Source organism: Phocoena phocoena, chromosome 19, assembly GCF_963924675.1.
Source record: "Phocoena phocoena chromosome 19, mPhoPho1.1, whole genome shotgun sequence".
Lineage (NCBI taxonomy): Eukaryota > Metazoa > Chordata > Mammalia > Artiodactyla > Phocoenidae > Phocoena > Phocoena phocoena.
Window position 1 is genome coordinate 38,568,486 of NC_089237.1, and position 26,479 is coordinate 38,594,964.

Below are 26,479 nucleotides of genomic sequence, written 5' to 3' on the forward strand. Positions count from 1 at the left end.
ACAGAACTGAGCCCCACAGGCTCAGTTCCACAAGACTGTCCTCCACTTCAGACACCAATGAGCAAGTGGTGGGTCCCCATGTTACCCACACTTCTGTCCAACTTCTGTTCCCATGACCCCCCTCCTCATGTTTGATAATTTGCTATACCAGCTCACAGAACTCAGGGAAACACTTACTTACATTTACCAGTTTATTATAAAGGATATAAAGAATATAAATAAACAGCCAGATGCAGAGGTATATAGGGCGATAAGAGTCCTGAGTATAGGAGTTTCGGTCTCCATGGAGTTGGAGTCCACCACCCTCCTGGCACATGGATATATGTTCACCAACCTGGAGGCTCTCCAAACCCCATAGTTTAGGGATTTTTTTATGGAGGCTTCATCATGTAGGTATAACTGATTAGTAACTCAGTCTCCATACCCTTTTCCTTCCCTCCCAGGGCGGGGAGGCTTAAAGTTCTAACCCTCTAATCACATGGTTGGTTCCTCTGGAGACTAGCCCCCAACCTGAAGCTATCTAGTGGCCCATCAAGAGTTACCTCATTAGCTTACAAAAAGATACTCATTAATTCCAGAGATTTCAAGGGTCTTAAAAGATCTTATGTCAGGAACCAGGACCAAGACTAAATATTATAATAAAAAATGTTCCTGTCACCCCTATTGCTCAGGAAATTACAAAGGTTTTAGCAGATCTTGTGCCAGGAACTGGGGATAAAGACCAAATATAGGACTTCCCTAGTAGCACAGAGGTTAAGAGTCCACCTGCCAGTGCAGGGGACACAGATTCGATCCCTGGTCCAGGAATATCCCCCATGCCATGGAGCAACTGAGCCCATGTGCCACAACTACTGAGCCCACGCACCATAACTACTGAAGCCCGTGCATCCTAGAGCCCATGCTCCGCAACAAGAGAAGCCACCGCAATGAGAAGCCTGTGCACCGCAATGAAGAGTAGTCCCCACTTGCCGCAACTAGAGAAAGTGCGCGAGCAGTAACAAAGACCCGACGCAGCCAAAAATAATAAAATAAAATAAAATAGGCCAAATATATATTTCTTATTATATCATAATATCACACATACAGTAAAGGGTAGGGAGTTAGAACTTCGAGGGAAAAATACGTTCATTAGTATTATTTGCTGTGAAAGTATTTGTGTTCTATACCTTGATGAAATACTTTTGAGACTTATAAGACCACCAAATACAAACTGCATTTATTGTGTAAAAATTAAGAATGGCTCAGGCTCTGTAATGGTAGTTGGATGTAAGATGTGCTAAGTCTCAGCTTCTAGAAGAGTTGATTTTGAACTCAATCACCCTTTGAGAGAAGACATACCAGCTCGCATAATTTCATCAACCAAGAGAATGTTGGTGGCAATCACTGTGCTGAGGGAAAAGATGACAGGGTGAGTAAAGCTTACCAATCCACTCTTATCTTTCCCCCCCAGAAATCTTCAGCTACTAATGACACTTTGTTCTGCAATGATGTTGGTGTGAGATAAGACATAGCTATTATAAATACAAACATCACCCCTTGCATTATAATTTCAACTCATTTGCTGATAAAGTAGAAGCCTAATTTTATATTCCAGCAAAACTGAGCTCATTTTTAGCACATCATTTGATCTTTTTCCCACTATGCATGTGGTACTATTTCAGTAAATGTCCTTCTTTCCCTTCTCCCTCAAATAAACAGTAAGATTAACATTTCCCATAACTTACACTGATAGAACTAAAATCTAAAAGGGACTGTAAAATGACAGAAGCTAGTCTTAATAACTGGATACCATGCCTTTTCATACACTTAGCCATTTTCCACTGTAGCAGGCAAAAATAATAGAAAAATCTTAATGTTATCAATTATGTCCTTAAAAGTCTTTCTCTTTTTATTAATACAAACTTACCAAGAGTGAAGAAGTTGGTTTTTCACAAAATAATTATCCCAAACTCCTGCATCTGCTGCTACCATTGGCTCACCTGCAAAGGAAAAACAAACTATTTCAATACTACAATCTTGATATATTCTGTTAATATTGGCTGTATATTCTAACAATATTTAATATACCACCAAAATTACTATTATCAAGGTCACCAATGACCTCCATGGTATCAAATCCAAAGGTCAATTCTCAGACCTCATCTATCAGCAGCACTTAACTAACACAGCTGATCACACCCTCCCAACCGCTCTTTCTTCACTTGTCTTCGAGGACATCACACTTGCCTGGTTTTTTTCTTTTGCACTAGTGGTTCCTTTTCTGTCTACTTTGCTGGTTCTTCCTCTTCCTCCTGAGCTCTTAATGTTAGAGTACCCAAAGGCTCAGTCCTGCATTCTTCTCTCTCTACGCTCACTCCCTAGATGATCTCATCCAATCTTCTAGATTTAAAGCATATACACTCTGACGACTCTCAAGTTTTTATCTCCAAGCCGGACCACTTTCCTGAGCTTCAGACTTGTACATCCAACTGTCTATTTTAAAGTCTCCAGATACTTCAAACTTAACTTTGCCAAAACTCAATGCTGACCTCCGGCCACCACAACATGCTCTACCCACAGTCTTCTCCAATGCAGTTAATGGCAATTCCAATGGCAATTCCTTCCAGTTGTTCAGTTGACTACTCTCCACAGAGTAGCAAGAGTGATCCTTTTAAACATATTTAGACCATGTCACACCTCTGTTCAAAATCGCTCCCTATTCCACCACAGAAAAAGTCAAACTCTATACACTGGCCCACATGCCCTCGTGTGATCTGACCTATTACCTCTCTCATCTCCCTCCTCCTCGAAAACACCAGACAGTGGCTTTTCTACTAGCTGTTCCCTCTGCCTAGGACATTCTTTCCCTAGTTCCCACGTGGAACTTCCTAACTTTCGTTGATTTTGTTCAACAGATATTCTCAATGAGGCCTATCCTGACCACCCTCTTCCCATTGAAACCCCCTCCCCACACTCCTGTGCTAGCATTCACAATCATCCTTACACTGTCCCTTTATTTTTTTCACAGAATTTATTACCTTTAAAAATGTTAAAGGAACTTATTTATTAAGGTTATTATTTACTGCCTATCTTTCCCTGCTACAACATAAGCTCACAAGGGAAGGGTCTTTGTTTTGTTCTGTGTGAATCCCGAGTCAAATAACAAGCACTCAATAACTATTTCTTAAGTGAATGAATACTTGCTTCTAAGAAGTTCAAAAGTAAAACAAAGGCACCCAAAATTTAAATATAAAAGTCATCCAGGGCTTCCCTGGTGGCGCAGTGGTTGAGAGTCCGCCTGCCGATGCAGGGGACGCGGGTTCGTGCCCCGGTCCGGGAAGATCCCGCGTACCGTGGAGTGGCTGGGCCCGTGAGCCATGGCCGCTGAGCCTGCGCGTCTGGAGCCTGTGCTCCGCAACGGGAGAGGCCACAACAGTGAGAGGTCCGCGTACCGGAAAAAAAAAAAAAAAAAAAAAGCCATCCAAACCTCCACCCCCTTACTTAAGTTCTGGGTCACTGTAGTATAAACTCTTTTTTTATTAAGCAGCTGATTTTTCTTTACTTTCTTACCTGTATTCAAATCTATGCCAACAGGTTGTTTTGATTCTGAATGCTCAACCTGAACTTTCACTAGTGTTTCCTGCAGGTCATATCCAGAATTCTGAGCAAGAACCTTTAGGAATAAAAAATAATAATAAATATATGTATGGAACTCCTTCATATATATTTAAATATCAGATATAAAAAATAAGGCACTGCTCTCCAGTCTTATGAAAACATATCCATAATATAGTAATCATCTCCTTTTGAAGAATTCCGTTCTTAATCTAAATCAAATTATTTCATGTACCTAGTAACTTTTATATTTAAACATTTTCCCTATTACATCACACTAAATTCTGACGAGGACTAATTAGAGTTTCCCCACCCACCCTGCTACATTAATTTCCCTCTGTTAGGGAACCGTGGACTGAAACCACCATTTGCATAAGTTGTCTCACAACAGGAGGTCCTGATAAGGAACACTGAACTGACAAGGTGCCTCCAAAACCAACCAGAAGAATTTGGGAGGGGCCAAAAAGAGGGAGGAGACACCAGCCCATAATATGTCCTGACAACCTCCCAGAAATCCTCATGCTGGAATCCATCTTGACTGAGAGATGTGCACGCCCACCAGGAAGGCTCTTGAGTCGGGCCAAATATGGCACAAGCAAGATGATTGGCCAGAGACAACCTGGAAACCAACTCCAGCACCATAAAACCTGAGACTGCAAGCCACGAGGCAGAGCAGCTCTCCTGGGTTCCCTTACCCTGCTGTTCTCTGCTCGAGCACCCAAGTCTTTTGCTTTATCAGTATGTGTGTCTCCTCGGACAATTCATTTCCGAGTGTTAGACAAGGGTCCCCAAAGGGGTCCCTCTCCGGTAACACCTCCTTGCAAAAGATTTTTTTTTAAACGGAAGGAAGTAGAATGGTATTCTTGTTTGCTTAGTCCCTCTAGCCACATGTTTTCTGGTTTTTCCTGGGCACTTGTTAAATCTGCCTATCTGCATTATATCTGTGCCCCTCATTCACATGAGAGTTATGACCTGTGGCAACAGGGACGGAGATACCTGCACTCCAAGCGAGGTTTATTTCCAAGTGGTCCTAAACCAACAGCTGATGAGTGAAAAGGTACCACCAAATGTCTACCAGATTTACCAATATTTGTCAACTATAGGATCGTTAATGACTTTGCCTCTTCAGGGGAAGAAAAAAATGGATATCTAATGCACAAAGATTCAACAAATTATTAATAATTTTAAAGCAATTATCAGAGACTTTGCTAGCATTGTTAGTAATGTTTTAATTCATGGTAATAGTATATTTGAAAGAGTTCTCTGTGTTTCCAAGTAGTTCACAATCAGATTAAGGCAAAGGAAACAAATGGTAGTTCTCTGTCCTTCTGTTGATACATGGAAAAAAAACTGGTTTCTCTCCTTTTCTAGGAATTATAATGACAATGACAAATGCAAGACTGAAGTTCTCACTTCCCATAATTTAAAGTGCTAATACTTTGGATACCACCAACATAATAAAGGTCTACTCAAAATCTAATTAAATTTTACGTTCTACACTTCTTCATTACGATTAATCATGAACCATTTTTGAAGGAAATTTTTGGAGTTACTTCAACTTTTGGAGCTCAGAGACGGAAGCAAAGTGATAATTTAGCCATTTCATGAAACTCCTACAAGAATTCAGAGCTGTTATCCTAAAAACTTCCCTGCTTTAGCTATATAATATCTTAAACAAAACTGTGTAGGGAAATACAAATACCTATCTTTCTACTCTACTGTTATACATAAAATGGGCAATTTAAAATTAATTAGACACCTTTTGTCTAAACAGTTGTTCTTTGGCCATTAGGATAGTTCTACCTTAGGGATAATGAGTAAAGCATCAGCAAAAGCTTGGACTCCAAGACGAGCTCCTTTTATACTGTGCTTGTATGTAACTAGAGCTTCAGCTATTGCCACTTCAACTGCACCCGCTCCTGGAACCACACAACCTATTGGAGGGAAAAAAATGATTGGCAAGACATACCACACAGAAGAAACAGAGAAAAAAGCAACTAGCTATTCATGTTCTATTATCTTGCCTGCCTCTAAAATGTATTTAAATATATACAGAAATAAAATAAGTTGCGTAACTCAGTGATCACTCAGATGTCTTATGAAGCATCCTGAAGTTATACACCATTAAACAATTAACATAGTAGAGACAAGAGCTGGCTACAGTTTATTTCATTGTTTACAGAGTAGACATTTCTTCCACCATCATCCTTCTCCTTTATGACTATATTTAAAAGGTAGTTATTTATAATTTATGGTGGCAGGTTAACTAATTATAACATCTGATTTGAAAAAAATGTTAGGCCAACATAATTTGGCCATAGTTTTTGGTATGGAATTCTCAGGACTCAAGGAAGTATTTGCTTTCTGTACTGAAGCAGAAACCAAACTTTCTGAGAAAAAAAAAATTTTTGGTGTTCTTATTATTCTAAGGCAAAAGCTCTGGTTAAACACGTCAATTTTCACATCAGGATATGACTCTTATACCTGCTGGTATGGCTCTATAAAGTTTTTGAATTTGCAAACTTAGAATCAGTAAACTTGGTTTGGAATCACCCATCTTTAAAACAAAACAACACAAAAAGAGTCTCTCCTTTTATTCCACATCATTTTTAAATTACTACCCCCTTTCTCGGCTTCACTGTACAATATAACTGCTCAAGAGAGTTATGTCTACCCACAAGGTAATTACATCCTCACCCCCTATTCACACTTTTTAAAAATTCCTTGTTAAATACTGAATACATACAAAAGAATATTTACATGTATAAGATATAAAGAATGTACAAATAAATGTACCCATGTACCTACCACCCAGCTTAAGAAACAGAAAATTACCAGTAGCTTTGAAAACTTCCCTGATCCCATTCTCCTGTGAAAACAGAACATACCAAAATGTGTGGGATACTACTAAAGTAGTACCTGAAGAGAAATTTAAATCACTAAACACCTATACTAGAAAAGCAAAAAGGTCTCAAACCAATGACCTCAGGCTCCACCTTAAGAAACTAGGAAATTTAACGTAAGCAGAATAAAGAAGACAGTTAAGATCGGAGTGGAAATCAATGAAATAAAAATGACCAATGTCAAACGAAAACGGTGTAGAATCTGTCACTACAGATTCTACAGCTATTAAAGGATAATAGGGGAATATTATGAACAATTTTATGCTAATAAATTTGAAAACTAAGATCAGGGATTGGCAAACTTTCTGCAAAAGGCCAGAAAATAAATATTTTAGGCTCTGTGGACCATACCATCTCTTTTGCAATTATGCTAGCATAGCACAAAGTCACAGACAATACATAACAAAGGGGAGTAACTGTGTTCCAATATAACTTTATTTACCAAAAATAGGCAGCAAACCAGATTTAGCTCGTGGGCAGTATGATCTTAACTTAGATGAAGCAGAAAAATTTCTTGAAAGACACAAAGTACTAAAGCTCACTCAAGAAAAATAAACAACCTGAATGATCCTGTATCTATGAAAGAGATTAAATTTGTAGTTTAAAATCTTCCCATGAAGAAAACTCCAGGTATAGAAAGCTTTATTGCTGAATTCCACCAAACATTTAAGGAAAAACTAACACCATTTCTATATAAGAATTCAACACTTTCAGAAAATTAAAGAGGAAAGAATACTTTCTGAGGCCAGCATTACTCTAAAAGCAAAAAAGATAAAGGCATTACAAAAATATATATATACACACCAGCACCCCATATGAATGTAGATGCAACAATTCTTAACAGAATTATAGCAAATTAAATCCAACAATATAGTAAAAATAAAAAAAGACACAGCAAGCCACATTATTCAAATAGTCAAAAGGTGAAGAAACCCAAGTTTCCATCAACAGATGAACGGATAAATAAAATGTGGTACATACATACAATGGAATATTATTCAGCCTTAAAAAAGAAGAAAATTCTGTAACATGCTACAACATGGATGAACCCTGAAGACATTATGCTAAGTGAAATAAGCCAGTCATAAAAGGACAAATATTGTATGATTCATTCCTATAAAGTACATAGAATAGTCAGATTCGTAAAGACAGAATGTAGAATGGTGGTTTCCAGGGGCTGGGGGGAGAAGAGAATGGAGAGATATTGTTTAATGGGTATAGAGTTTCAGTTTTTCAAGATGAAAAATGTTTGTGATGGATGGTGGTGAAGGTTGCACAGTGTGAATGTACTTATGGCCACTGAACTGTACACGTAATGGTTTAAATGACAAAAAAAAATCCAAAATTAAAAAAAAACATTTAATTATTTCTAAAACTTTAATCCATTTTTAAAAAGATAATACATCATAACTAAGGTTTATCCAAGAATGATTTGAAAATCAATGTAATTTAGTACATTAAGAAACTAAAAGAAAAACCATATGATCACCTCAATAGATGCAGAAAAAGCATTTGACAAAATCCAACACCTATTCTTTTTTTTTCTTAAACATCTTTATTGGAGTATAATTCCTTTACAATGGTGTGTTAGTTTCTGCTGTATAACAAAGTGAATCAGCTATACATAAACATATATCCCCATATCTCCTCCCTCTTGCATCTCCCTCCCATCTTCCCTAACCCACCCCTCTAGGTGGACACAAAGCACCGAGCTGATCTCCCTGTGCTATGCGGCTGCTTCCAACTAGCTATCTATTTTACATTTGGTAGTGTATATATGTCCATGCCACTCTCTTACTTCATTGCAGCTTACCCTTCCCCTTCCCCGTGTCCTGAAGGCCATTCTCTACTTCTGCATGTTTATTCCTGTCCTGCCCCTAGGTTCTTCAGAACCTTTTTTTTTTTTTTTTAGATTCCATATATGTATGTTAGAATATGGTATTTGGTTTTCTCTTTCTGACTTACTTCACTCTGTATGATAGTCTCTAGGTCCATCCACCTCACTACAAATAACTTAATTTCCTTTCTTTTTATGGCTGAGTAATATTCCATTGTATATATGTGCCACATCTTCTTTATCCATTCATCTGTCGATGGACACTTAGGTTGCTTCCATGTCCTGGCTATTGTAAATAGAGCTGCCATGAACATTGGGGTACATGACTCTTTTTGAATTATGGTTTTCTCAGGGTATATGCCCAGTAGTGGGATTGCTGGGTCACATGGTAGTTCTAGTTTTAGTTTTTTAACGAACCTCCATACTGTTCTCCATAGTGGCTGTATCAATTTACATTCCCACCAACAGTGCAAGCGGGTGCCTTTTCTCCACACCCTCTCCAGCATTTATGTTTCTAGATTTTTTGATGATGGCCATTCTGACCAGTGTGAGGTGATACCTCATTGTAGTTTTTTGGGGGTTTTTTTTTGCGGTATGCGGGCCTCTCACTGTTGTGGCCTCTCCCGCCATGGAGCACAGGCTCCAGACGCGCAGGCCCAGCGGCCATGGCCCACGGGCCCAGCCGCTCCACAGTATGTGGGATTCTCCTGGACCGGGGCGCGAACCTGCTTCCCCTGCATCAGCAGGCGGACTGCCAACTACTGCGCCACCAGGGAAGCCCCCTCATTGTAGTTTTGATTCGCATTTCTCTAATGATTAGTGATGTTCAGCATCCTTTCATGTGTTTGTTGGCAATCTGTGTATCTTCTTTGAAAAAATGTCTATTTAGGTCTTCTGCCCATTTTTGGATTGGCCAACACCTATTCTTGATAAAGATTCTCAGCAATAAAAGAGAACTTCCTCAATTTGATAGCAGATGTCTATGAAAAACCTACAACTAGTTTCACACATAGTGGAAAAAGACTGAATGTTTTCTCCCTAAGATCAGGAAAAAGGAAAGGATGCCTACTCTCACCATTTCTATTCAACATTGTATTGAAGGTTTTAGCCCATGAAATAAGGGGTAAAAAGAAATAAAAGATATCCATATTGGAAAGAAAGAAGTAAAACTGTCTCCATTAACAAGACAACATTATCATTTATATAGAAAATTCAATGAAATCTATAAGAAAACTACTAAAATAAGTGAGTTTAGCAAGGTTGCAGAGTTCAAGATCAATATACAAAAATCAACCGTATTTTTATATATTAACAGCTAACAATCAGAAATTGAAATCTTAAAAATACTATGTACAGTAGGATCAAAATACATGAAACACATAAGGATAAATCTGAAAAAAAAGTTGTGAAATACTTAGTATACTCACATACTAAAAAGTATAAAATATTGCTGAGATAATTCAAGAAGGCCCAAATAAACAGAAAGATGTACCATGACTCAATATTGTTAAAATATCAATTATTCCCAAACTTATCCATAGATTCAGTGAAATTCCAGCCAAAATCCCAGCAGTTTTTTGGTAGGAATTGACAAGCTGATTCTAAAATTGATATGAAATGCAAAACATTTAAAATAATCAAAACAACTTGGAAAAGAACAAAATGGGAAGATTAACACTACAGATTTCAAGACTTATTATAAAGTTACTATAAACAAGGTAGAATGACATTAACACTGAGATAAACAGATCGATGAAATACAGAACCCAGAAACAGAACCACACAAATATGGACAACTAACTGATTTTCAACAAAAATGCAAAGGCAACTAAGTGAAAGGATAGTCTTTTCATCAAATAGAGCTGAAACAATTTGATACCTATACACAAAAAAACAAACTTAGATCCATACTTTGCAGCATATACAAAAATTAACTTAAAATGAATCACAGACCTAAATATAAAACCTAAGACTATAGCACTTCTAAAAGAAAACATAAAAGAAAAATTTTGTGACCCTGGGTTAGGTAAAGATTTTTTAGATACCACCCAAAAGCATAATCCATGAAAGAAAAAACTGATAAATTATACTTCATTGAAATTAAGAATTCCTCTTTGAAAGGCACTGTTATGAGAATAACAGAACTACAGAGTAGCAGAAAATGTCTGCAAATCATACATCTGAAAAGGTATTTGTATCCAGAATATACAAAGAACTCTCAAACTCAACAATAAGAAAACAACCCAATTTTTAAAAGTGCATGGGCTTCCCTGGGGGCGCAGTGGTTGAGAGTCCGCCTGCCGATGCAGGGGACGCGGGTTCGTGCCCTGGTCTGGGAAGGTCCCACATGTCGCGGAGCGGCTGAGCCCATGAGCCATGGCCGCTGAGCCTGCGCGTCCGGAGCCTGTGCTCCGCAACAGGAGAGGCCACAACAGTGAGAGGCCCGAGTACAGCAAAAAAAAAAAAAAAGTGCAAAAGATTTGAACAGAAACTTCACCAAAGATATGTGGATAGCAAATAAGCACGTGAAAAGATGCTCAGTATCAATGATCATTAAGAAAATCCAAATTAAAGTCACAGTTTGGTTTTTTAAATTTTAGAATGGCTAAAATTAACATGAATGACCATATCCAGTGTTAGCGAGGATGCAGAACAACTGGAATGTTCATAAATGGCTGGTAGGAATGTAAAATGGTACATGGCAAAACAGTTCAGCAGCTTCTAAAAAGTTAAACATGTACCTTCCATAGTACTGCATTCCTAAGCATCTACCCAAGAGAAATGAAAGCATAGATCCATACAAAGAACTGTACACAAATGTTCATAGCAACTTTATTTGCAATAGCCAAGAACTGTAAACAACCAAATGTGCATCAACAGGTGAATCTGATGAAATAAATTGCAGTATATTCATATAATGGAATACTATCTAGCAATAAAATGAATGAACTACTGATTAATAACATCAATTAACTTTAAAATAATTATGGTGAGTAAAAGAAGCCAAACAAAAAAAAGACTACATATTGTATTATTCCATTCATATAAGATTCTAGAAAATGCAAACTAATCTATAGCAACAGAAAGCTGACTGAAGGCTGCCTGAAGGTAGGGTGACACAGTGAGAGGAGGCAGGAAGGATTACCATGGGGGAATGAGGTAACTTTTTGGGGTGATAAATATGTTCATTATCTTTAATGAGGGGATAGTTTCATGGCTTTAAATGTGTGTAGTAGTTCATTATATGTCAATTTTACCTTGATAAATTATTTCTTAAAAAACTAAGAGGTTAAAGTGATTTAAAAAATAGTCCCTTTTTCTTTGTATCCTAAATTCTAGGAATCAGGTTGAACTACCAACGGCTTCATGCTTGAATCATATACGTTTACCTTCTTGAAAAAAATGTTACTAGCTTTTATCAAAAGTGACTACAAGAAGGAGGGTCTTATATCAAGCCCCATATTTTTTCAATTTAGAAACTGCTCTGTTTTCTCCTTTTCAATAATGAAACCTATATAGCTAACTGTATCTCTTTATGTTCTGGCAGTTTAAATATTATACTATTACATTTGCTACATTCATATTCTTTTTTCCTAGGTTCTAATTTTCCATTTCAGCTTCTATTTTACCATTATTTCACATCTACATTTTTGCTTATCAGACAAATCTGATGTATTGTTTATAGAGTTTATTACTCTATTTTTTGAGATACAATTCACATACCATAAAATTCAGCCTTTTAAAGTATACTTTTCAGGGCTTCCCTGATGGCGCAGTGGTTGAGAGTCCGCCTGCCGATGCAGGGGACACGGGTTCGTGCCCCGGTCCAGGAAGATCCCACGTGCCGCAGAGCGACTGGGCCCGTGAGCCATGGCTGCTGAGCCTGCGCGTCTGGAGCCTGTGCTCTGCAACGGGAGAGGCCACAACAGTGAGAGGCCTGCGTACACCAAAAAAAAAAAAAAAACAAGGATAAATTATGTGGCTCAAACATGTGACACAGCTGATCAAGTAATGAAAGGTAGGCACACAATGAGTTTCTTAGGAACATTTGTTCAAAATAATTACATGGAACAACTAAAAATTGTTAACCTAAATGTCCAACAATAGGGCACTGTTCAGCAGATAATGACTCAACTATCTGTTAGTCATGAAAACCATGTAATAACATGGAAAAATATTTACAGGGGTAGCTAAGAAGCAGAGAATGACAAATTACATATGAAGCATGATTATAACTATTCTGTTAAAAAATAAGCACCTTGGGGGACTTCCCTGGTGGCGCAGTGGTTAAGAATATGCCTGCCAATGCAGGGAACATGGGTTTGATCCCTGGCCCAGGAAGATCCCACATGCCGTGGAGCAACTAAGCCTGTGTGCCACAACTACTGAGCCTGTGCTCTAGAGCCCACGAGCCACAACTACTGAGCCTGCATGCCACAACTACTGAAGCCTGCACACCTAGAGCCTGTGCTCCGCAACAAGAGAAGCCACCTCAATGAGAAGCCCGCCCACTGCAACAAAGAGTACTCGCCACAACTAGAGAAATCCTGCGCACAGCAATGAAGACCCAATGCAGCCAAAAATTAATTAATTAATTAATTATTTTTAAAAAGCACCTTGGCATTGAAAAGGAAAAATGGAAGGAAACTAAGAGTAGGGTTATGCTTGGGTGGTAGGAATAGAGATAATTGGGGGGGGGGGGCTTTTTTCCTATTTTCCAAGTGATCTTTCAAGAGAAAATATTTTTATAACTTTAAAAAATTCATTTACACCCAATTAGGAAATGCATTTCTACTTATGAATCTTTTATAACCAATATTTGTTACACATTCATGTAAAGAAACAATTTTTAAAATAGTTAAGCATAATTATAGGGAATTTTTCAAAATTTTCATCTAACTAGATTACTCCAACTCCTAACTGAATGTGAAGATACTTTATTTAGGAAGAAAAAAACAAACTATATGTTCAATATTCTTCACTCTTCCAGTCTTCTTCACTCTTCCCCTTCTTCTCACTCTCAGCAAATGATCTTGCTTCTTTGAGAAAATAAAAACACTACCAATCTACCTGCACTTGAACCTGAATCTCCTATGACTAGGAATGAATTGCCCATGCTCCTCGCTAAGGTTAACCCCTCTGCTTGTGTTCTGTATCCCATTTCCCCTCTGCTCTTGCAACTGTCCCCTCTTCCCTCACATCAACTGTTCCTGCCTACAGGAGCATCCTCATCAGGGAACAAACTTGTCATAGTAATGCCCATCTTTAAAACAAAAAATTCTCTTTCAACCCCATTCCCATATTCCCTTCTAGCTACTGCCCCACTTATCTGCTCCCCTCTAGAGCTAAACTCCTCTGAGTTGTCTACATTTGCATCCTCACTTCTTCCCTAACCATTCTCTCTTGAGCCCACCTTCAATCTGACTTTCACACTCACCCCTTTATTGAATCAACTTTCATTAAAGCCACCAAAAAACTAAACGTTCTCCAAATCTAATGGTCAATTCTCAGTTCACAACTTGCTCATCAAACTGTCAACTGCATATGACATAGCAGATTATTCTCTCTTTCTTGAAACACTTTCTTCTCTTACCTTCTGGGACACTATTCTCCTTTGGCTCTCCTCCTATCTCACTGACCACCCCTTTTCAGTCTTCTCTGCTCAGTCCTCCCTATCTTCCCAATTTCTAAACACTGGAGTTTTCAGGGCTCAGTCTTTAAACTTCCTCTTCTATCTATATCACTTCCCAGATGATCTTATTAACTCTCATAGGGACTTCCCTGGAAATCCAGCGGTTAAGACTCTGTGCTCCCAGTGCAGGGGGCATGGGTTCAATCCCTGGTCAGGGAACTAAGATCCCACATGCAGCACGGCGCACCTAAAAAATTAAAAAATAAATTAAAAATTCTATAGCTTTAAGTCATCCACACACTGATGACTCCCAAATAAATATTTCCAGTCCAGACCTCGATCCTGAACTCCTGACACCTCTCCAAATTCTTACGCAACATGTCCACGTGGACATCTAATCGGCATCGAAAACATAACATTGCCCAAGCTAAACTCTTGATTTATTTCCTCAAACCTGCTCTTCCCAGTCTTCTCCATCCCAAGAAATGGCATCTCTGCTTTTCCAGCTGCTCATGCAAAAACCCAAGAGACATCCTTGAATCATCTGTTTCTGTCACATTCTATGTGGAACATCAACAAATCCTACTGCTCCTTCTTTCTAAGTATACCCTGATCCAAATCTTTTTTCTTTTCTCACCTATATTACAACAGATTCCTAACCAGTCTCCTGCTTCTGCCCTTGCACCTCCCACCCTGCTCTGCAGTGTACTCCCCACACAACAACCACAGAGATCCTTCTGAAATATAAACCAAGTACTTGTTGCCCTCAGCAATGGTAAGGTAATTTGGACCAACCCTACTACCAAGAGCAACTAAAAATGCTGGATTAAAAACAAAACAGGGCTTCCCTGGTGGCGCAGTGGTTGAGAGTCCGCCTGCCAATGCAGGGGACACGGGTTCGTGCCCCGGTCCGGGAAGATCCCACGTGCCACGGAGCGGCTGGGCCCGTAAGCCATGGCCTCTGAGCCTGCGAATCCGGAGCCTGTGCTCCGCAACGGGAGAGGCCACAACAGTGAGAGGCCCACGTATCGCAAAAAAAGAAAAAAAAAAAAACCCTTAAAAACTCTGCAGAGCCATAAAACAGTAAAGAGCTACAGAAGTTTTCTTTCCAAAACTGAAAACAAAACAGGAACTCCAAGAGGTAAGTAGATAACTGTAACCACTCACCCTAAAGTCATCTGACAATTCAGACAAATCTGAATTTTGACCTCATAATGAGAGGGGGACAGAATTTAAAAAGCTCAAGCCTCATCCAAAGTAGAGAGTATAACAGTAAGACCCTCTTCACATTAAACTAGAACCCCAAAGGCACACACACAGAAAGCCCGCACACAGCAACAAAGATCCAACACAGCCAAAAATAAATTAATTAATTTTTAAAATAAATAAATAAAATAAACACCAGAAGTAGACAAGACAAAACTTTAAATATTGTAATTACCTAACTGAACTATATGTTTAAAGAAATGAAAGGTAAGTTTGAAAAGATCTGCAGGGAACAGGAAGCCATAAAAAGTGACAAGGCAGATTTAAGAATGAACCAAATAGAACTTCTAAAAATAAGTAAAGACACCTATACATACACACACACATATATTAAAAATAAAGTATTTACAGATGAAATATAACATCTGAATTGGCTTCAAAATAATCCAGATTTGGGCAGGGGGAAGGAAAGAGGAGTATATACGGGGGATATAAGACTGGCCATATACTGAAAATTGATAAAGATGAGTGGCAGATACGTGGGAGTTCATTCACTATTCTATTCTACTCTTATATATGGTTAGAGTTTTCCATAATAGAATGTTTAAAATGAGTTAAGTCCAAAGTCAACAAGGTGCTATTCACTCTGAGTACATACATACTCAGACAATGTTATAATTGTCTTACCTCTCTGACCTCACCTTCTACTACTTTTTCCTCTTCCTCTGCTCCAGGAACACTGAAACACCCCCAGCACACTTCTGCCTTGCGGCTTCTTCCACCCTTATTCCCTCTGCTTAGAACACTCTTCTTCCAGATATGCACATGGCTAGCACTAGAGACCCATTTAGCCCTCTAGTTTACTTTCTCATCACAATGATCTTCCCTTACTACCCTAAAATCATGCACATGCTCACATATACAGCTGCTCTAGCCTCTTCACAGCACTTATTAGCATTATTTGTCCACCATCTCTTTCAACTAGAAATGTAAGATTCTTAAAAAAAGAAATTCTGTTTTGTTTACTCTTCATTCCTAACACCTAGAACAGTGAATGGCTCCTGGTAAGTATCCAATTAATATATGCTGAATAAATAGACTGATGATGAATAGAAGTAACTAATGAAATCAGTGAAAGAATATCTGAAGATAACCAAGTATTCTAGAATCTATGTACTGTTAAAGTTTATATCATTTACTTTGTATCTGTTTCTGATTTATGCTTCATCTCCATGATTTCTACCATGAGAAGATCAATAGGATAACCCGGTCTTCTAATAGCCAAAACAGAATCCACCACAGCCTGGAAGAGAAATGAATGAGAACAGTAAATTATTTGGTCTACTAAAAGAAACCACTGGCCCTAGTAATCTATCACCAGACTAAGCAGATAAAGTGTTTCAGGCTCCAAAACACAAGGCAAGGTCAGAAAGTGTCACTCTGTCATGGATACGAATGATAACCAGTGCCAATGGATACTTCAGAGCCTACAGGGACTTCAGAGATTATCAGGTCCAATCCCCTTATTTTACAGAGAAGGAAACTAAGGTGAGACTTTAAGAAGTTATGGTCTTAAAACAAGATCTAACAGGTAGTAGCAGAGTCAGGACTAGAAATCAAGTCTCTTTAACTGCCAAGCCTACTATACAAACACTACTCAAACTTTTCCACCAAAGGACACCTTAATGGAAAAGAAGGAAATGAAATCTAAGGAAAGAGTTCAAATTTGCTGGTTCTAACAACATGAAATTTTTAAGTCTTATGTTTTACCATGAAACTTTTCTACGTCATGCCATAATATATGCATGTTTGTTTTTTGTTGTTTTTTAATTTTCATTGGGGTACAGTTGATTTACAGTGTTCTGTTAGTTATACATGTTTGTTTCAATGTGAAAATAATGCTTTTCCTCCATAGTAAAGTAAAATTGACACTCCAGAAAGACATGTCTCATTTATTCTGCCAAATATCCCCAGGGATATGCAATTTGAGAAGCACAGCACCACACAGCCTATTGCTTAGCTCAGAAAGTAATATGAAAATAACTGACTACAGAAATTACGTGCTATAGTATAATCATCCTCAAATAAAATAAAAGCAAAAAAATCTATATTTTAGAAAAGTTTATTAAGGTAACATGATTTTTGGTTTTGATGACTAATGGGGAATAATGACAAACCATTGGAAAATGAGAGTATTAGTGTTTCTATAACTCCAAAAGGGAATGGAGGCCCTAATCAGATAGCTTGAAGATTCTGGGCCACGTGATATATGTACTTTAACAGCAGAAAACACAGCAGAGTCTTTATTTAGACTGCTCAGCCAGAAAATGTCTTAATTTCTTAATCTTAATCTGATTTTCCAAGTAGGTTTTCCTATTGGTAAGAATTGACCAGAAACAACTCAGGTGTTTCAGTATTTATATTTCTCAAGGTAAATTAGTAAGATAGAATTTTGATTTCTATGTCAATGTCTTGTGAATTTGGTTGTTATGAACTCATCATTCCTGATAAACTAATATACTCAAGTTTCAAAAAATGCAAAGCTGAGGAACAATGATGATATCATCAAACTACAGCTACCTGATAAAAGCCTTCCCAAAATACCCAACTTTGTCCTGATATTATATATATATATATTCTACCTTTAGAAGTAAACAAGTATACACTTCCCAGATGTGAATATCATCTATCAGATCAATCATGCTCATTAAAGTGGTAACCTTGGGCTTCCCTGGTGGCGCAGTGGTTGAGAGTCCGCCTGCCGACGCAGGGTATATGGGTTCGTGCCCCGGTCTGGGAGGATCCCACATGCCACGGAGCGGCTGGGCCCGTGAGCCATGGCCGCTGAGCCTGCGCGTCCAGAGCCTGTGCTCCGCAATGCGAGAGGCCACAACAGTGAGAGGCCTGCGTACCGCAAAAAAAAAAAAAAGGTAACCTTAACTACAAGACACACTGCCAAAACAACGTTCCCAATCTCACATAATAATAAATAAATATATTTATTATTATTATTTATATTTTATATTAAATATAAATAATAAAAAATAAATATGGACCTCTAGGTTTAGGAGACCAGTGTGCATCACCCCAACAGCTTCCACAGGGGGTGATCCATAGGCAGCCAAGTCCCTCCCAACTTTCAAGTTAACTTAAAAGAAGGCTTAATGACACTTTTGAAAAATTACACATACTGTTCTGACCAATCAAATCTACTCTGTAAATAAGCCTATATATGTTTGTCTTCTATATTTTGTTGTATGTTCAAAAGAACCACATGCCATAGCTAGCTGATTATCTTATAGGAAAAAGAAAAATACCACCATGTGTTAGGCTATACTCATTCTGCAAAAGTTTAACCACATACCTCTGTTAACACATAAGCCAGCTGAGGATGAACTTTAGTTTGTAGAAATGTTCTAGCCACATCTAAGAGGATTTCTCTTTTCATCTCTTTTTTAATTTTAACTTGTTCCAAAACTTCAAGTGCCTTTATTTTTGCAACTTCAAATCCTTCAGCTATTATTCTAGGGTGCAGGCCCTAATACATCAACATAAAACTATAAATTATAAAGTAAGTTATCCAAAGTAAAAGTAACTATCCTTTCCTACTAATAGGTATGTCCAAAAAAATTAATTACCTATATCAATGCCACTAAATATAAGTGTATGTATGTAATTTGTAATCTTTCAGTGCTTCATATTTCAAACAATCTCAAACTTACAGAAAAACTGTTTACAATTTACAACAGTAGAAAAAAACTACAAAAGTTCTTTTTATGTCTGAAAACTATAACACACTGTTGTGTAGTGCTCTTCTGAATGGGCACAGAAGAGAAGACTCCCTGTAATGTAGAGGAAAAGAACCAGCATTGTTTGGAGAAAAACGACAGATAGGCAGCACCTTCACCAAATGTTCAAAAGTTAACATCATAGAATGGGACAAACACATACCATGTGCCTCCAGATATGCTGCATTAAGACCAATACAGCATTTCCATGGCACTCCTGCCGAAGGTTCATAACCTGAGTCTGATAATGAGGAAACAGACAAATCCAAACTGAGGGACTTTCTTAAAAAAAAAAAACAGCCTATTCTCTAAAAGTAGCAATGTCAGCAATGTCATGAAACACAAAAGATGGCTCGGGAACTATTCCAGCTTAAAGAAGACTAAAGGGGTATGACAACTGAATGGGACAAGTGATGAAATTTGAATAAAACCTGCAAATTAGATAAAAGTACTTATCAATGTGTTAATATTAATTTCCTGTTTCGATCACTATACTGTGGTTATATATGAGAATTCCCTGGTTTAAGAAACATACACTGAAATATTTAGATCATCACGTCTGCAACTTATTCTTATAGAATTAGAAAAAAATATGTATATTACTATATATATACACATTCCATATATATATATATATATTCATGAAAGAGAGAGAAATGTTATTCTTTGGAATATTCTTGCAACTTTTCTGTAGGTCTGACATTATAACAAAATTATTTTTTGAAAAAACGCTATTGTTTATTCTGAAAAATAATACATAAACTTATTGAAAGCTGGAACTAGTTCTAATTTATTCCCTTCCTCCATTCCTTTATGTCAGTCCTATAATAACTTTCAAAAGTTGACATTTATTGAGCATTTGTGCCAGGCACTATTCTAAGGGATTTACATGTATTATTTTCGTCCTCTCAACACTATGAAGTGGGTGTTTTTATCATTCCTGTTTCACAGATGAGGAAATTTAGGCTTAAGGGCTTAGATCACCAGGCTAATAAGAGCCAGAGCCAGGATTTAAACCCAAAAGGCCTGACGCCAGAGCCTGTGTTATTTTTTTTTTTTTTTTTTTTGCAGTACGCGGGCCTCTCACCGTTGTGGCCTCTCCCGTTGCGGAGCACAGGCTCCGGACGTGCAGGCTCAGCAGCCATGGCTCACGGGCCCAGCCGCTCCGCGGCATGTGGGATCTTCCCGGATCGGGGCACGAACCCGTGTCCCCTGCATCGGCAGGCAGACTCTCAACCACTGCGCCACCAGGGAAGCCCAAGCCTGTGTTATTAACCATCTTCAAAACATTTCCTCAGCCTAGGACCTCACAACTTCTCACCTAGACTACTAGGAAAACCTTCAGTCTTGACTCCCTTAAAACTGTCCCCCAAATATTTAAAATGCCAATCTGACCATACCACTCATTCATATGTCAGTATGAACATTCTTCTTGGTTAGTATATTACATGCCTATTCACTACTGTCCCCATCACTTTAAACTCCACCAACACCAGACTGCTTGTAGCTCTGCACACACACCAGTTTGCTTCTTTTCTCTGTGCCTTTGCTCATGTTTTTCCTTCTGCCTGGAATGCCATTCTCCGCACCCCTCACTCTTTCATCAGGTTCACTCCTCACCCCTCACTCTTTCATCAGGCTCACTCCTTCTAATCCTAAAGATTCAGCCCAGGCCTATTTCCTCCAGAAAGTGCTTCCTGACTACCTCAGGCTAGTTTAGGATACCCCACCAACCTCAGTGTTTCTATCCCATCCTGTGCCTAGCTCTGTCACTGCACTGTCACACAGTTTCATAACTATGTCAATGTCTGTTGGCATCTCCCCTCCCCTAGTTTCTTCCTTCCTAGCCCAACCCTAATTTTGTTTAGGTATCTCTCTTCCTCAGTGCTTCAGAGGAAGCTGACCCTATCCCTAGCTCAAGGGGCGGATCCTAATTAGATTAAGTCAATTTCCCAAAAAACTGTCACTGGTTTGGGATGGAATAAGACCAATGTTGGCCCAATCATATAAAGGAAGGACTTTTATTCTATGGCTGGGTGAATGGTTTTCTCTTGCCCTCTCCTGCTGAGTGTTAGTAAGGAGAAGAGGCAGCCCTGATTTCTTCTGACAGTCTTTCATCCAGGATGGGAATAAGCCTATGATGAAACAGCATTACAAGTGGAAGAGCTAAGAGACAGAAAGGATCTGGGTACTTGATGACTGAATGAATTTTTTAATCAACTAACCCTAGAAGCCTGTTTTATTGCTATATTTCCTGTTACGGGAGATAATTTTTTTATTGTTTAAGTGACTTTTAGTCAAGTTTCCACTGCTTACAGCTAAAAGCATCTTGAGATAAGTTGCAGGTACTGAATTAATAGACAGATCCCAATACTAAATGAAACACAAAGTGATCCTTTTAGCACTTTGAAAGGACAGGTTATGCTTTGCTAAAATGGTCCTTGAAAGAGCAAAAATTCAACTGCTTAATTAGAAAAGACAGATAAGTAACGCAAAGAAAACAATACAAATTGAACAAAGGCATGGAGGTAGAAATGTATGTAATGATTTCAGAGGCCAGTGAATGAAGGAGTCTGGCTAGAGGAGACTGTTTATAAAGGGAAATAAAACTAGAAAAGTAGGTAAATTCACAATGTGGAAAACCTTCATTAATTTTTCTCTAGTTATTTTTTAAAAGGTGCATAATTTGGTTTCAACTTTCTCAGTGATATTTTCTTTCTTAGGCCATTAGTCATGGGTACATGGCTAATTTTTTAACTGTTATATATATCTCAAATATTTCATTTTTTAAAAAGGTATATCATTCAATAAAAGGCATTATTTTGACTAAAAATTTCATTATTATTTCCATTTATAATTGTCCAAAAACATCTTGATGAAAATTAACTTTTTCCCTCTAAAATTAAACCATTTTACTAGCAAAAAAATAAATAACTTTTTATTCAAAATAAAGTACCACATGAATGTGCATTCTATGAAATTCTAATATCTCAGAAATGTAAAGATCAGCTTGTTTTAGTAACTCTCCGATAATTAGGACCTTTGAAGTAGTACCATCTCCTGTAATGTCATCCTGGGCTGTTGCTACTTTTGCTATCAAGGAAGCTGTTGGGTGTTGAATTTGTTGAAAAAAGCAAGCAAAAGATTAAAAAAGAGAGAGAATGAGATAAAGAAATAGTCCACCAAAAACAAGATAACCTAAGGGTCAACAGTAAAATTAAGAAATGAAATAAGCTTCATTCTATAAGTTCACAAGTTTTATATTATCATACATAATAAACGTCAAAACGAAAAGTTAAAACCTGAGAACTAATGAGGTTTGAACATTTTATAAAAGAGTCTCTGCTTCGAATGCAATGACATTTCCAAAATAAGATTAAATCCTTCAATCTTGAAGATGAATGTATGTACTAAACTTGCAAAGGATTTTTTTCCCATGATTACAAAGAACATAATGCATTGACTTTAAAAAATGTAACTAATTTGGAAGTATCCCTAAGTTATTATTTGCACTACACAAAGATTTGAAAACAGCCAACAGACTTTTTTTTTTCCTGAGGTTTAAACCAACAAGCATATCTCATGACTGCAGTATTTAGCTGATGGCCTTGGTTTAAGGATATACAAATTGTACTATGTTCTCAGCTAAGGCTAATTAAGGTTTATTAAGTCAGCAACATCAGCTCACCAACTCATGGAGCAGTACGTTGCCATCTTTGGTGAGTTTCATGTCTCCTGCACCAGAAATAAGCCTGTTCAGAAAACAGTGGTTATAAACTTCATACAGCAAGAGCCAAACAAGACACTCCCAGCGTTAGCCACTCCACTATCCTTAATATAAGTAACTGGGTGTGGAAAACTTCCATTATACCATGGCGGATACCACAGTAACTACCACAGAATCACTTCTCCCCAGATGGACTGCTATGGTGATTTCATTCCAAACAGCACATTTACAAGTTTAAGGACAAGAGCAGTCCATGAGTTATGAACAGTGGTTTGGTACCTGGAAGAGTACTTGGAAGTCTACAAACCACAAATTTGTGAACTTTCTGCAGGTTTCTTTTTTTGTGAAATGTTACCATTCATTCACTCAACTAATGTTTTCCCTCACCCCTCACGTTTATTAGATCAAGTTCTGTCAATTCTACAACCTAAATGTCTCTTGAATCTACCTACTCCTCTCCATCTCCACTGTCATCATCATCTCTAGTCTGGACTACTTAGCATCTTGATATGTCTGAATTTGAATTTACCCTCCACACTGCATTTATCTTTCTAAAAGGCAATGTGATTCAGTCAGTTCCCTCACCAAAAATCCTTCCATGATTTTCATGTTCTCCATCACCTTCAAGATAATATCCAAACTATATAGCAATGACATAAGTTACCTTTCCCAATCTGGGTAATGTCTATTTCTTCTACCTCTTCTATCAAATGAGATCTTGTGGGCAAACCTTGGGGTTCCCTTACTACATCATGTTTGCTTTCGTTTCTGTTGGATTTACACCATTGAGCTTCTCTTGTTCCTGAAGTTACCCTATCTAGAAGTCCTTTACTCCCTTCTCCAACTGGAGAACTCTGATTCGTTTTTCAAGACTGATGAAAAATCCTCTGTTATTGAGAAGCATTCCCTTCTCCCTTCTGCCATCAGTTATTAGTCCCTTTCCTCAGTATAATGGTATATGTATAATTAGCACATTCATCTCTACCAGAACTCCTTAAGAATAGAAACTGTATCTTGGTCATCTCTGTGTTCCCAGCATCCCAGTCAGTACATACTCAGTGCCCTCTTCTACTGTTAATATTTATTACTTTGCTCATTCCTCTGAGACTGTACCTCTCTCCTCTTACACCTCTTTGCCCTCACTAGTCTCTCTCCCTCTCTTCTAAAGAAAATAATAGTTCTAAGTAAATAAATGCTGAAAGAGCGTTCAACTTGCCTAGGGACGCATAGCTAAAGCGGTCCTTGAATTTGAACCCAAGGCTGCCAGATTCCAAAGCCCGTGCCATCTCCACAACACACTGCCAAGCAAAACCCAAACTCTTAAACAGCAGGGGAGCTAGATGGCTTATGTTTCATATATGACACTAAATGAACTTTCTACTTGCATGTGAACCTTAACGAGAAGTTGGGGGGCAGGAGGAGTCACAGTGAGCCCTTTTTTCGGGTAGCATTTCTCCTCCTCTCCCACCAGACTAGAAATGAGCTCAGGGCAGGAATGAGAACGAGCGAAAGCAGGCCCACAAGTGCGTCCACATCGCTCCCAACTCTTTGTGGAACGTCTGCCTCACAGCGCGCCCCGACACCCAACAAACCCCGACGCCCTAACCGCCGCTCCAACCGCCGTCTCACATTTTCATGGTTCCCTTAGGGCCCAAGTTGCTCCGCAGCACATCCTGCGGCCCTCTGGCGGCGCATATATTGACTGCCAAGACCGCCTGGGCCTGCGCCACCTCAGCCTTGGAGTTTAGGGTTTTTACCTCAGCCCTGGGCAGACGGTAGGAAGAGTCCCCGCCCCGTAAGGCGGCCTCAGCTGCTATTCTGAGGGAAATCCTGGCGCTACGGCTCACGCTCCTGAGCCTCAGCCAATCCGCGCCCGGACAGGAAGTAACGTCATCAGGCGTCGGCGGGACGGAAGCCAGAATCGCCTCGGGTCGGGTCGCAAAGATGGCGTCTTCTGCCTCCGCTCGGCCTGAGGCGGGGAAACGAGTGGTTAATCAGGACGAACTGCGGCGGTTGATGAAGGAGAAGCAGCGTCTGAGCACCAACCGCAAACGGATAGAATCTCCATTCGCGAAGTACAACCGCTTGGGGCAGCTGAGTTGTGCCCTGTGTAACACCCCGGTTAAGAGCGAGCTCCTGTGGCAGACTCACGTCCTGGGAAAGCAGCACCGAGAGAAAGTGGCCGAGCTGAAAGGCGCGAAGGAAGCCGCCCAGGGACCGTCCGCCAGCACAGTGCCTCAGTCCGCCAGCACAGTGCCTCAGTCCGCCAAGAGGAAGGCGCCGGACGCAGAGAGCCAAGACGCCAAAAGAGCGAAGGCCTCCCTGGTGTCTCAAGTACAGCCCTCCACTTCCGCTTTGCCCACCAACTTTGACAAAACCGGAAAGGAGTCCACTAGGGCGACCCTCAGTAAGGCTTCGGGTCTCGGTTTACTCCCTGATTATGAAGATGAGGAAGAGGAGGAGGAGAAAGAGGAGGGAGGAGGAGGAGAAGGGAAAAGAGGGGATGTCTGTAAGCATCCGGCCAACGCACAGGGCAAGGAACACTCACTTTCCATCGCGCGGGAGGCAACCGGTAGTAGGCTGCCAAGCGATTTCTCGGACACAAATCCTCCCAAGGCCCCTTTAATTCCTCATTCAGGGTCAATTGAGAAAGCAGAAATACATGAAAAAGTGGTGGAAAGGAAAGAAAACACCGCGGAAGCATTACCGGAAGGGTTTTTTGATGACCCTGAGATAGATGCGAGGGTACGAAAGGTTGATGCCCCAAAGGATCAGATGGACAAAGAATGGGACGAATTTCAAAAAGCCATGAGACAGGTCAACACTATTTCCGAAGCCATAGTTGCCGAAGAGGATGAGGAGGGACGCTTGGACCGGCAGATTGGGGAGATCGATGAGCAGATAGAGTGTTACCGTCGGGTGGAAAAGCTGCGGAATCGCCAGGATGAGATAAAAAATAAGCTTAAAGAGGTTCTGACCATAAAAGAACTGCAGAAAAAGGAAGAGGAGAATGTTGACAGCGATGATGAGGTAGAACTACAGGATTTGTTGTCTCAGGATTGGAGGGTGAAAGGGACTTTGTTATAGGGTTTCAAAGACCCAAGAGTTCTACATCCTCTCCGACTGTATAAAAAGTTCCACCTCTCAATACGATATCGTTTACTCCATGCCTAGAGATTTGGTAACTTGACTGGGTTGTCGAGATACAATGAGCCCGTGAAGATACCGCTTTGGAAAATTGGTGTAAAATATTTTTGAGGTAAAGTTGTTTTTGAAGTTTTCGAAGTATTACACTCAAATGCCCACTTTTTCACACACTTATAGATCCAAAGTTTGGGTTGTAAAAGCTGTAAGCTGTAAATACTGTACATATTAAATATATATTTACTTAAAAATTATGTTTTGAAAGTTATAAGTTAATAGAAGTCAGACCAACAGACAAGCTTTTAGATGAAAACCAAGTGTGGCACTTAGAATGTATATGGCTTTTTCTTTTCTGACTCCTAAATCAAACTCAAGAGGGTTGTCGCCGGGAGGGGGGTTGTTTTGTTGTTGGTTTTTTTTTTTTTTTTTTTTTTTTTGGTGGTACGTGGGCCTCTCACTGTTGTGGCCTCTCCCGTTGCGGAGCACAGGCTCTGGACGCGCAGGCTCAGCGGCCATGGCCTACAGGCCCAGCCGCTCCGCGGCATGTGGGATCCTCCCGGACCGGGGCACGAACCCGTGTCCCCTGCATCGGCAGGCGGACTTTCAACCACTGCGCCACCAGGGAAGCCCTGTTGTTGTTTTTAAGAA

The 26,479-nt window shown here is 39.3% G+C and overlaps 2 protein-coding genes across 2 annotated transcripts; one reads left to right on the plus strand and one right to left on the minus strand.

Annotated features, from left to right (window-relative positions):
- Positions 1-1,315: 1,315 nt before the first annotated feature.
- On the minus strand, positions 1,316-24,581 carry CCT6B (chaperonin containing TCP1 subunit 6B). Its single transcript, XM_065898018.1, has 11 exons — positions 24,577-24,581; positions 24,317-24,451; positions 22,650-22,712; positions 21,952-22,085; positions 18,537-18,712; positions 16,372-16,475; positions 15,874-15,911; positions 5,398-5,528; positions 3,550-3,652; positions 1,907-1,979; positions 1,316-1,388 (listed from the first exon to the last, which is right to left on the minus strand). The coding sequence occupies exons 1-11, from the start codon at positions 24,579-24,581 to the stop codon at positions 1,316-1,318; spliced, it is 1,035 nt and encodes a 344-aa protein (XP_065754090.1).
- A 50-nt stretch (positions 24,582-24,631) lies between these two features.
- Positions 24,632-25,774, plus strand: ZNF830 (zinc finger protein 830). The gene has a single exon (XM_065897877.1). It carries the CDS (start codon positions 24,632-24,634, stop codon positions 25,772-25,774), a length of 1,143 nt encoding a protein of 380 aa, XP_065753949.1.
- The last annotated feature ends 705 nt before the right edge of the window (positions 25,775-26,479 follow it).

What these genes read in the sequence shown, in the direction of transcription:
- CCT6B (XM_065898018.1), bottom strand. An exon ending in AGAGGAAAAAGTAGTAGAAG is followed by an intron (nt 5,529 to 15,873) that starts GTGAGGTCAGAG and finishes TCCCTCCAATAG; the next exon opens with GTTGTGTGGTTCCAGGAGCG. An exon ending in AACCAACTTCTTCACTCTTG is followed by an intron (nt 1,389 to 1,906) that starts GTAAGTTTGTAT and finishes CTTTTCCCTCAG; the next exon opens with CACAGTGATTGCCACCAACA.
- ZNF830 (XM_065897877.1), top strand. Translation starts at nt 24,632, where the DNA reads ATGGCGTCTTCTGCCTCCGCTCGGCCTGAGGCGGGGAAACGAGTGGTT.